Source organism: Juglans regia, chromosome 10 (genome assembly GCF_001411555.2).
Source record: "Juglans regia cultivar Chandler chromosome 10, Walnut 2.0, whole genome shotgun sequence".
In the NCBI taxonomy this organism is placed as follows: domain Eukaryota; kingdom Viridiplantae; phylum Streptophyta; class Magnoliopsida; order Fagales; family Juglandaceae; genus Juglans; species Juglans regia.
In genome coordinates this window covers 32,790,641-32,803,699 of record NC_049910.1, presented here as the reverse complement: position 1 = coordinate 32,803,699, position 13,059 = coordinate 32,790,641, and the positions used below count along the sequence as shown (strand labels likewise).

General features: G+C 33.9%; 2 protein-coding genes and 1 pseudogene across 2 annotated transcripts; 1 reads left to right on the top strand and 2 right to left on the bottom strand.

The window, feature by feature from the left end:
- Nucleotides 1–1,111: 1,111 nt before the first annotated feature.
- LOC108983719 (GDP-fucose transporter 1-like) lies at nucleotides 1,112–2,976 on the top strand. Its single transcript, XM_018955453.2, has one exon. The coding sequence runs from the start codon at nucleotides 1,664–1,666 to the stop codon at nucleotides 2,717–2,719; it is 1,056 nt and encodes a 351-aa protein (XP_018810998.1). The 5' UTR covers nucleotides 1,112–1,663; the 3' UTR covers nucleotides 2,720–2,976.
- A 725-nt stretch (nucleotides 2,977–3,701) lies between these two features.
- On the bottom strand, nucleotides 3,702–6,053 carry LOC108983718 (annotated as a pseudogene).
- A 5,429-nt stretch (nucleotides 6,054–11,482) lies between these two features.
- Nucleotides 11,483–12,835, bottom strand: LOC108991859. The gene is made up of 3 exons (XM_035694566.1): nucleotides 12,433–12,835; nucleotides 11,883–12,234; nucleotides 11,483–11,739 (listed from the first exon to the last, which is right to left on the bottom strand). Exons 2-3 carry the CDS (start codon nucleotides 12,209–12,211, stop codon nucleotides 11,685–11,687), a joined length of 384 nt encoding a protein of 127 aa, XP_035550459.1. The 5' UTR covers nucleotides 12,212–12,234; nucleotides 12,433–12,835; the 3' UTR covers nucleotides 11,483–11,684.
- Between the last annotated feature and the right edge of the window lie 224 nt (nucleotides 12,836–13,059).

Sequence of the window (13,059 nt, the reverse complement as noted above, 5' to 3'; positions counted from 1 at the left end):
GATATTGTGATTGTAGGTACTTATTTTGTATTATACTTCCTAACAATATTTTATTCAACTTGCAAATCTCATCTCATCTGAACTCAACTCACTATCTAAACCTCTCTCTCTCTCTCTCTCACACACACACACATATAAATAGAGTTAGCCCATTAGATTCCATGAGAGTCATTTTCTATCATACAGGGAAGAGAGTAAAAGTCTCATCATCATACAAATGCCAGATTATTCGGGAATCCAAAAATGTGATGGCTAGCTCATTTTCTAATCGTGAAGGAGGTATGTTTTCGTCTATTCAATTTAGGCCTACTATGATAATAGACAAACAATATTTTATTTTAAATATTTAAAGTTATCACAGGAATTTGTGTTTATCTCTCTTCCAATATAAAAAGATGAGGACATCAATGTTACTCTTTTTTTTTTTTAAAAAAAAAAAAAAGACAATCATTTTTTTTTCTATTTTTTGTTGAGAGAGATTTAATTCTTACCTTATAGTATTATACTATCAATGCTTTACAACTTTTATTCATTTGTTTGTAAAAAATGGAGATAAACAAAATGTATGGACTCTATAAAATTTAATACTTAGATCAGCACTCCTCATGAACCTAAACAATATTAAATGTTATAAGATGTATTACATAAGAAACACTTTTAACCTTAGATTGGCATTGGATTGGTTATATCTCTGTTAAATTTTAGCTAAAGAATGTAATTTGTTGACTTATTTCAAGTGCTATTTGTTGGAGAGATGTACTCGTTTGTATTCGTAATCCATCTTAACCCACATCAATTCATCTCATCTCATCATTATAACTTTCTCAAATTCTCACACAAAATATAATAAACAATTCAACTTTTTCAAATTTCAAAACAACTTTCTTAAATTTTCACACAAAATATAATAAATAATTTAATTTTTATTCTACTATTCACAAACCATCTCAACTCATCTCTAAATTCAAACTACTACTAAAATATTCTACTGTTTAGCCCATACATTTTAGCCCAATTTTACAATCTTATATATTTTACAGGCTCGAGTGAATGCTCTGAAAACGAAGTCGTTTAACATCCAATTAGCCGACCGTCGTCCCAAATTAACTACCAAATCAACGCCATAGAATTTCTTCCAGCTGCTCCATTGGATGGGACTACAAAACCCTCTTCATCACCCCCGTCTCTCTCTCTCTCTCTCTCTCTCTCTCGCACGCACTTCACCCATTTCCTCTTGCAAAGCTTTTCTCTGTCTTTCACTCGAGCAATAGGTGTCTACGATTCTCAATCTCTCTCCATTTTGTTCAAGATCGATGATCCCGTCTCTGTCGGTGATGTGTACCTCACCTCTCTTTTGGGTTTCATTTTCATTCTTTAATCTCTGCTTTGGTTCTGTTGTTGCTGATCTTAATCTAAAAGGGTTGTGAAATTCAGTTGAATTTGTCAGGTTTTTCTCATATGAATTTGCTCCCATTGTATCAGATCGTCTTGATTTCATTTACCCCACCTCTCAGATTTTGTTATGAACTGGTTTACCACTTCATTTACCTTAAATTCTGATTTAGTCAGCTCTCTCAGAGTGCAATCTTGTTTTACGGCTCTTTAAATTGTTGAAGATCTTCTAGATTTAGCACTTAATTTGGTTCAGATTGTAGTCGAATTAATGATGTCTTCTATTCGATTCGATGCCACGAAGCAGTACTATGCCACGAGCAGTCTCGTACTTGGGTATGCGCTTTGTTCGAGCTTGCTTGCTGTGATAAACAAGTTTGCCATAACTAAATTCAACTATCCTGGCCTTTTGACTGCGTTGCAGTATCTAATTTCTGCTCTTGGAGTTTGGGTTTTAGGGAAACTAGGATTTCTACACCACGATCAATTTACATTTGAGATTGCCAAGAAGTTTTTACCCGCTGCTATGGTTTTCTATCTGGCAATCTTTACGAACACTAATCTTCTTCGTCACGCGAATGTCGATACATTTATAGTGTTTAGATCCTTGACACCCCTTTTGGTTGCTTTAGCAGATACAACATTTAGGAGACAGCCGTGCCCATCAAAGCTCACCTTTGTGTCTTTGTTGATCATATTGGGTGGAGCTGTTGGGTATGTGGCCACGGATTCGGCTTTTTCTTTGACTGCATACTCATGGGCATTTGCTTATTTGGTGACAATTACTACTGAGATGGTTTATATCAAACATATGGTGACAAATCTTGGGTTGAACACTTGGGGATTTGTGTTTTATAACAATTTGTTATCATTGATGATTGCTCCAGTGTTTTGGTTTCTTACGGGAGAGTATGTCGACGTGTTTGCCACATTGGGATCTAATTCTGGGAATTGGTTTGAACCCATTGCATTCTTTGCCGTATCATTGTCTTGCGTTTTTGGACTGGCCATCAGTTTCTTTGGGTTTGCTGCAAGGAAGGCAATCTCTGCTACAGCTTTTACGGTGACTGGTGTTGTTAATAAGTTTCTTACGGTTGCCATCAATGTGCTAATTTGGGATAAGCATGCCAGTCCTTTTGGTTTGCTATGCCTCCTCTTCACACTTGCCGGTGGAGTTCTTTATCAGCAGTCAGTTACTGGAGCTGGCGGTGCTCCAGCACAGCGTGAGTCAACAGCATCGAAGCAAACTGATAGTGAGAATGACGGTGATGATTTTAGAGATGAGAATCAAGTAAAGGGCCTGTCTGGTAAACTTGCTTCTGTATGAGGATTTCTATGCTCTATGTTTCTTTTTCTTTTTTTCTTTTTTTCTTTTTTGTCCATTGAAGAAGAGGATAAGTGGATGCTTGAAGTTCGATGTTAAGTATATTCTTTTTTCCATGATTTAAGAAACTTTCTGTATGCGATCAATTTATTATGGTCATTAGAATTGTACTTTCTGTTAGCTTTCCGAGCATGTTTCAACAGGGACAAATGATTGTGATTTTTGTTATCTTTTACTATTATATGGTCCTTTCTTATTGATTTTACGGCGTAATGTTTGCATGTACTTCTTTCTTTCTACGGTCACCCTTCCTTCTCTTGTGTTATTAAGCTTTTATTTATTGATAACAAAAGTCATGTTTTGCCCAACTGAACTGAGGACCTTTCATGCATCTTGTAGTCGTATCACTCAAAGCAGCTGAGTAAGCTTGTTGATTGTGGAACCTTTGGTTGTTTATTCTCTCTGTAAGGGAAACATCATTACATCAGATTATTCTCAGATGTAAAAAAACATGTTCTGTTCATGTTATAACGAATACCATGTAGTTATCTCCAACAACATAATAAGGTAGTTAGAGTCTTTGCCTTCTATAATAAGGATGAAATCTTATTGTGTCACTGAGAAAATTGTCTGTAACGGCAACGTGTTGGGAAATCTTGCTGTTTAATTTTAACTGTGAAGAGTTCAGTTCAGCGTATTGGTGATGCGTGAGAACTGAGACGAGTGGAAAACTAGTTTCCAAATTTACTTTCTTGCTTGCCATTTGCATAGTTTCTCTAGGGTGCTTTTACAAGTTTTTGATAATTTGAAGGGTAATTGTTAAACTCAGTAGCTTGTGGAGTGATTACAAGTTGGATGGAAGTTTGAGGGAATTCGTGGATGGTATTAAATGGAGAAGTTTGAGGGGTAAGTTCCGCAGGCAGCATGAGCTGCTTACCACGACCTCATCCTAAGGTTATTCAGGCTATAACATAATCTGGGACAAAATTCCTTAGATTTTCCGTCACTATGACCAGTTATATTTCAAATAGACAAGCTTGGGCACAGAAATGAATATGAACATATAACTAATGCACAAAGATAAATGGGATACAAGGGTCGAAAAAGAAACTTCTCTATGTGAATGTGGTACAGAATGCAGAAAATTTGTGAAAGCTCTCTTGATTGGATGAGTCTTGCGTCACCAGAAATCCCTGCACGAACAAACTCCACCCTTGACATGGTGAAACCGATTCCTATCCCGAACTAGTATTTCTCTTTCGTAAACCCTGGAAATGAGTTTGGTTGTAGTGTGGCAATCACGGCACACGCGAAGGTTTTTCACGACTCGAATCGGGGTCCCAGGGACGGTACTTAAAAGCCCAAATGCAATTGCCAGCTTCTTACCATGGTGGCTAAGTGCAGTCTCCTTTTCTTCTTCATCCATATCAAACAACGCTTCTGATTTATAAGGAACATAACCCTCTTTCTTTAATCGGTTAATCATAGATCAGTGAAGATTGCGGATGTGTTGAGTCACCTTTTACAAATTCATGAACTACACCATCAACTTCAATCAAACTGCAACCTGGCAGCTTCTTTATGTTTCTTTCTGCCATGAGTTCCCTGACCTTTTTAGCTTCCTCCCACTTCCTTGACGAGCTATATTTTTTTTATAAAAACAAAGATGTTCCGCCATGGTTTGGGTCAAGCTCGATAAGCTTTTGAGCTGCCCTTTCTGCAGCCTCAAGGTTGCCATGGATTCTGCAGGCACCAAGAAGTCCTCCCAAAACAAAATGATCTGGTGCCATTGGCATGTTCTGTATCAGCTCCTCTGCTTCAGCTATGCGGCCAGCTCGGCCTAAAATGTCAACCATACAACCGTAGTGTTCAATGCTAGGCAGAATGCCAAATGTCTTAGACATTGAGTTAAAATGTGAAATCCCTTCATCCACAAATCCAGTATGACTACAGGCTGCCAAGACCCCTACAAAGGTAATTGCATCTGGTTTCACCCCTGCAATCTGCATCTCAGAGAAATACACCAATGCCTTCTCTCCTTGACCACACATTGCAAGACCTACAATCAAGGCTGTCCAAGTCATAACATCTTTCTCAGGCAGTTCTTGGAATACACTCATTGCAATGGCTATGCTCCCACACTTCGCATACATGTCAACAAGTGCTGTTCCTAAGGCAACATCCACCTCTATGCCCTCCTTTTCAATATAGGCATGCAACCATTTCCCAAGCTCAAGAGCACCCAAATGGGTACAAGCGATCAATAAGCTAACCATAGTCACTTTATCCCCCTTGAGGCCCTCGAGTTGCATCTCTTTAAAGAGTGATAAGGCCTCCTCGAAATCACTATCCTCAACATGTCCATTGATGACTATGTTCCAAGAAACCAAGTTTTTTATGGGCATGTTGTCAAATAATTCCCGAGCAAGAGACAGACAACCACACTTGCAATAAACATCCATAAGAGCCGTGATTAGGACCTCGTGGTACCCAAAACCATTCTCATCAATGTATTCGTGCACCTGTCTCGTCATTCCCAAATCCCTCGCTCTAGCACATGCACTCAACAGATTAACCAGAGTAACCTCATTAGGTTTCACACCCTCAAATTCCATCCTCTCAAAAATCCTAACAGCTTCATCTGGTTGATCGCATAGCGCATACCCTTTAATCATGGTCGCCCAAGACACCACACTCTTCTCCACCATTTTTTCAAACACCTTGCGAGCTGAAACCAAGCACCCGCATTGGGAGTACGTATACATCAACGTGTTCTGAATATAAGAATCCGAAGCGAAACCGAGCTTCGTAGAATGACAATGCAACTGTTCGCCCTCACGCAAATCCTGACACGATTTGAACAATGAAGGGAACGTGAATCTATCAGGGGCCAGACCTCTAGTTAGCATTTCTTGGTAAAACAGAAGTGCCTGGCGGGGCGAGTTCTTGTTGGTGTAGCCTCGAATAATGGAATTACACGTATAGGTTGTGGGATTGGGGATTTGGGTAAAGGCCAAACGGGCATAACGGAGGCTTCCGGAGTCTTGGAGAGCACAAAAGGCAACGACTTTGCTGGCTTTGTATTCGTCGAAGAAAAGGCCGGTCCTGAGCATTTGGGCATGGATAACCTTGAGCTGCGACATGTTGGAGCACTTTTCCAGTGCAACAAGAGATGGGTGTAGCTGAGTTGAGTTTTCATTAACGCTGCTGTTCTCGGTGGCGACGATCGTGGAAATGGTGGTGGTGGAGGTGGGTTTCTTTGGGGGCGAATTTTCGATAAATAAGGGCGGTCCGAGGCAGTGGAGGGACGAAGGAGCAGCCATTGCTTCTGGGTACAGTGTTGGGTATGCCGTTTTGGAAGTTCACATTTCCCCAGATTATTTTATCCAATAACGTATCGAGCTCAGTCTTTCGCAGCCAATGTCGCGTAGCCACGTACTATTCTATTGGGGCATATTCGGTGATTTTTGCAAGTCATCAATAGGGAATTAGTGATTTTTATATAAGAAAATACAAATACCTCAAAAATTAAAAATTATTCAATTTGATAAAATGAATTGCCAAATGTAATATTGCTAAATATCGTTTTTCATTATCCTTTAATCATCTCGTAAGATGATATCAAATAATTTAGAACTAATATCATAATAATACTATCAATGTTGATTATTTTATTTTAACTCGTGCTTGGGTGGTCCTTTATTTATTTATTTATTTTAAGATTTTCGTATATGAAATAATTTTATCATTTTAATTAACTAGAAAAATGGGTATATTATAAGTTTTTATAATTTGAAATCCGTGATTGTAAATTAGGTGGCAGTTTAAAGAGTTATATCTAACAGGAGTTTAGAAATGGTATGAGAGATTCCTGTCTTGAAGATGGGTAATAATAGATTTACAACTTTTTTATCATTACTTCATTGTTTTTGGTGTATTTTTTTTTTTTCTTTTAAGTATTTTTTAATATCTTTAATTATTAAAAAAAAATTTAAAAATATATAATTTCATAGTCACTTTTTTAACCATTAAATAAGAGAAAAATTTAAAAAAAAAAAATTAAAAAGAGAAGTAGAATGGTAGTAGAAGAGTAGTAAGGCTGTCATTATTCCTTGAATATACTAGTTTTACTTTTGGGTAATGATAGACTTCCTACTTCCTACCACCCATTTACTACTACTTTTTTTTTTTAATTTCTTTTTACTTAATGCTTAAGGAATTGACTATTAGTGAAATTGTATATTTTTTTAATTTTTTCTTAATAATTAAGGATGTTAAAAAAAAAACTTAAAAATAATAATAAAAAAAATCAAATACATTATAGAGTAGTAAAATGGTGGTAGGAGGGTAGTAAGACTATCATTATCCTTTACTTTTAGTCTGATGCTATAAGAATTTCTAAATTTTTAGCAAAAGTTTTAAAAGCATTTTAATTCAGAAAAAATTATATTCATAAGTCTCACACACCATACACTACCATTTTTGTTATTTTTTATTTTTTTTCTCTTATCAAATATGTAGTATATGGATTATGTGTAGAAGAATTCAATTGTTTTAAAAAGAATATAACCAAAAAAATAATTTAAAAAATTAAAAAATTAAAAGAAATTGTAGTGTGTGGTGCGTGGGGCTTATAAATATCAAAGCTCTTAATTCGGAGGTGAAATTTAGAACAAAATTGTAGAGACATTGTTTTGGCTAACACACCAAACCAGTAAGTATATTGTGTATTCGTAATGTAGATGGTACAAGTCATTGAAAAATAGAAAGATGCAATTTTGAGAGGTCAATAGGATCGTCTTTTTCTATACAATGTAACAAAGAGTAATTTTACATACAATCGTGAAGTACGTAAACGCCGTATAATCACTTTAAAAAAAAGTGGAGTCCACTATTAAAAAATTAATTAATTTTTTAATACAAGTCTCATATTTTATTCATTTTTTTCAGAATGATTACACGGCGGTTGCACAATTCACGGTTATAAATATCTTTTTTATGTAACAAATGATACAACTAACATAAATGTGATCGATTTGCTTAATCAATGAGATTGTAGACATATATTGCAGATTTCATGATTGTTGCATAAGCTTGACTTTGAGTGGGAGTTTCCATATTTGTAAGGCATCATTTCTAGAGGCTTCTTGTTGTGTGGACTAGCATAATTATAATGTGAGTCTATAATGGATTGGATTATTTAGTGAGCACTTGAGGAAGTCTTGGAGTTGGCCCATTAGACTTCATGAGAGTCAGACGAGAGTAAAAGTCTCATCAACACATAAATACTAGATTATTTGGGATATACAAAAGTGATGACTAGCTTATCTTTTAACCATAGATGATGTATGTTTTCTTCTATTTAGTATATGCATGCTATGATAATAGATAGACATTATTTTATTTTAAATATTTCTTCAATTGGTATCAAAGCTTCCTCTCACTTTTTCATGGTTATGAGATTGTGTTCATTCATTTTGTTGTTTAATCCAGAAGTTGTGCACATATTTATTTTATCCATCTTTACCTTGTTCCTGGAGAAACTCCAGTCGAGACTAGTATGTTGAAGAAAAAACCCTACGTTGTGAGTTTGGGTGGCTAGAACCAAATACTTTGATATTTGGTGGCGCTAGAGACAAACTTCTGTGTACCCAGTCCAACTATTTTTTATTTATTAATTTTTGGTAACTATTCAAATTCAAGTTATTTATGAAAAAGGTAAAATTTTTATTAGAATTCAGAGATTTTGATGATATAGGATGTAGATGTTTTAAAATGAATTGAAATGAAAGTTAAAAATTAAATAAAATATTATTATTATTTTAAAATTTTTAAAAATTAAATTATTTATTATATTTTTGTATAAATTTAAAATAATTATAATAATTAAATAAAATAAAATAAGATAAGATAAGATAAGATGAGATGAGATGAATTAAAATATCATTTTATACAAACCTGTCCTTTACCGAGAATGAGTGAGACTTAAGACTTTGAATATATAGTCTGTCCTGCGTGGACACTAGGACACTTGTACGCTTGTCACGACCTATGTGAACTAGCATCAGTCAATGCGCTGGATCCTTAAGCCCTCGTTTTGTTTTCAATAAATATCTTATCTCATTTCATTATTATAATTTTTTTAAATTTTTATATAAAATAAAATAATAATTTAATTTTTTTAAATTTTAAAATAAAAATAATATCAAAAAATATATTTTAATAATATTTTATTTTATTTTTTTAACTTTAATCTCAATTCATCTTATCTCATTTTTTAAAATAAACCCTTAAGTCAGCAGCTATGGCCATCGCATATGTTTGACAGACTTCTTTTCACTTTGAAAATTATATATACAGTAGTACTAGGGTGTTGCTAGAATTCCCTTTAAATATATACGATTTTTTTTATAACCTTTATCTTTGGATATTGAGTTGATTTTAAATAATTTGAATTAATCTATAAAAAATAATATTTTATAAATTTTATTGAAATGTATTTGAATATAAATAGATTGACATATGTGTTTAAATATATAAAATAAATTGAGATGAATTTAAAATTTTTATGAAAAGTTGAAAAATTAATGAGTTTTATCAATATTTGATTTGAGATGAATTGAGTTAATGTCAACAACTAAACACACCCTAGTCTCAATGTATTTTGATTTTCTAATATTAAAAAATATACATACAAACAAATTCACTGGTAGTAACTTTTATAAATATTAAAAAAAAAAGAAAAAAAAAACATACACTAGGAGACACTTTTGGGACACATTTGAAGGGTACCCAATCATTTTTACACTAATAAGAAGTGTTACATTTTTATACACCCTAATATCTAACATTACTCAAAGGCTAGTTCCAATGCATATGATTTATAAAAGGTAACTCTCAGCGCAATGGTATTGGCTTAGCCATTGCAATATAAAATTTGGCTAATAATCTCTTAAAATTGTCTGTATTGAAAGAAACAAACGGTTTGCATTTGCGTTACACGTTGTGTTAAATTGCCATATATGTATGATTACTGTTATCCCTCCAACTGATTAATTTATGCTATTTTTTCTATCGTATTTTTTCGTCACACTCAAACTCCCTTCTCTCTTCTCTTGATAGATTTCATGTATTTTGATGTGTAGATTTTTGGAAACTAAGAAAAGTAAAATAAAAAACGAGACAAAAAAAATATATAAAAGATATATATTAATGTATAGATAAAAAATTTTAAAAAAATTAATAATATTTTATTATTATAACTAGTGATATGACTAATTTAATGTAAAATATAAAATTATTATGGGATAGACAAAAGGTCAAAAGTGACATCTTATCCAAAATTTGCCTAAAAAGTTAATTACACCAATACTAATACTAATGCTCACATCTAGTTAGAAAAGTAAGAGCGTTAGTAATGAGTTAGTTATTGTCAAGTCTAAATTTTGACTAAAATTTTAAGTTTTGACTATAACATTAATATTTGGTTGGGTAAATTCACATTAGACTAGCCATTAAATTAATTAAAATAATAATATAATATTATTTTTTAATTTTTTTATATTTTGTAATTACACTAACTATATATTAATTAATAATTTAATTTGATATTTAAATTATTTTTTTCTAATTATTTTTTTCTTCAATCTATTATTTTTTATTTATAAAAAATATAGAAATTATTACAAAATATAATATAGAAGAAGAACTTGGAAACTAAGGACAGATTTTCAAATTGGATGGAATTTTATCGAATACTTTATTCGTTTGGTCCATGCATAGGAGCTCGCTAAGTATGACCGGTAGGTGCTTCTAATTGTAGCTCAAAGTCAAAGACTTATTACTTTGACTAGTCCAATACATATAAATTTGAAACAAATAAGACAAATATTTAGATGACACTGGCATTTGGCTAGTGCTCTGATTAGTGTAATCGATAGCATTCGTGACCATTTCTAGAAACAAAGTGACGTGGTTGATTAATTAAATGATTTTAGTTGGTCAAAAGAACTGAAAAAGTAGGACTAAAAGTAATGAAGAGAAATGAGTTACGGAAGACCCGATCAGACGTCCATATCGTTAGAATAAGCGTTTTTTACGCTGTATGAACCTTGTTATTAGACGTGTATGAACCTTGTTAGACGTGTTAATTGTCACAATTTATAGTGTACATTTATTACGATAGTCCAAATTAAGTTTACTTAGCTTAAGTTTATTTTAGTTGATGACTAATCAGTTTATTATAATTATTATATAAAAATCAAAAAAATCAGATTGAATCGGATCGAAACTAGTAAAATTGAAAATACTGGAATATATCCAGTGTGGTATCGATTCTTCAAATCTCAAAACTAAGATATATCAGTTCGGTTATAAAGTATATTCAAAATTAGACTAAATCGAACCGGTTACACCCCACCTATAATTCCCTAGTCTACTACCCATAGGCCATAAGACTCTAATTAAACTAGAGAAATTTTTTTTTTAATTTTGTTATTTATAATAATAGTGATTTATTTATAATAATTTTTAATGGCTAAATCCACATTTATAAAGTGTTATATGCACATGGATGATTGGGGAGTCGAATATTGAATGATGCGGTAGCATCTTTGACTACGGGGAAGGTAGAAGGTTCTTCAGAAAATCCTTAAAATATATTTATATCAATTTATGTTATCGAAATAGTAAAACAATTAAGATGGATGGTGGCATTTTTAAGATGAAGAAAATGAGTGGGGTCGAGGGATCTTTGACAAAATTGATATCCCATAAACAAATAATGTAAAGTGAAAGTTTCTTTTTGTATTTCTCAATATAATGTAAAGTGAAACATTCGATGACAATCACTCTTCCCATGAATCTGTTACAAACACACAGATTAGTCCCTCGCGAAGCTAAAGAACTCTCGGAGAATGCTTGTCGTCGTCATCCACTTCAATCACACCGAGGGGTATTCGAAACCAATCTACATCAGCAATGACTTGATCTTTTTCACCGCGCCTTTCATTGAGATAACTATCCTGTAACTCAAAACATAACAGAGCAAGTAAACCAATGAAAGAAAAAAAGGAGAAAAACAAAGCATCTCTGTCAATCAAAATTCCATCTCCGATTATTTTATTAGGTCTCCCATCTGAACAAGTTATAAAATAAAGGGAATTACCCGTTCATGTTGACCATACTTCCCTTGATAAGATCGTGGTCGATGGTTCCATCATCGTGTTTGGAGAATATTATTTTCTCATGGTCCCTTATTTGCGATGTCAATATTGGTTTCGTCTGCCGGTCTCCGAGGTAAAAAAGCACTTCTACTAGGCGCCCACCATTGTATTCTATCCCCAAATCGGCGTAGCAGATGTACCTGTGCTCACCCGGTTGGATTATTAGACATCCGTCATCCTTTACAAACGTCCTATCCACTGTCACAGCAACCTTCAGTGGTTCGTCAGAACGGTTCACAAGTTTGGTGTTTCTCGAGAAACGTCTCACCATTGGATCCGCGACAAAACAAACAACTACAAAACAAAAAATGAGATCGTACTCATCAATGGTAAAATATATATAATTATTGATAACGTTGCAGTGCTTTGCAAAAGGTTAGGGGAAGAGGAAAACCAGAGCATGCTAGAGAGAGAGAGAGAGAGACGGGGCATGGGGCTCCGAGGGACCGAGAGGATTCAAGAATTGAATTGGAAAAGGATAAAAGAAACTACCGAGACAAGGCCACAGAGACTTCCGATGGTTCTGGCCTTAAAAAGTATTTGGTTGCCCAGACAAGACCACAGGGACTTCCGATGGTTTGCAAATATTTCCCGTTGCTTGTTGTTAAGGTTGAATCTCTGGCTTAGATCCGCTTCAAGATCAGAAAGGATCTGCGGTAATTTTGTGGGTGACGGAGTTCTCTTGGTTCCCGACCGTAATTACTTTGAGGATGATAAACCCTCACTTGATTGGGTTACTGAATTGGTTGTATGAAAGATGGAAGAGGATAGTCATTCACCAAAGGAAAGTAAACTGAGGGGCGTGGGGCGAGAATCAAAGAAGAAGCGAGAGAGACAGGAGAGAAAAAATAAGAAGCAGAGGAAGAAAGAAAATGAGGAGAGGGAGACAATTACCCTCTACAGAGAGAGTAAGAGCCGAAGAGAGAAAATATTTATAACGGGAAAATTGAGGAAATTCCTTCAAAAAGTTTTAAAATTTGACATTTATCATTTGATTATATAATAAGCATATATTTTGAGAGTTTAGTTTTACAAAACGATTCTAAAAGTAATATAAATTGACGTGCTTCAATATATTAACTCAGATTAATTTTACAATTTAATACACTGCATCAAATT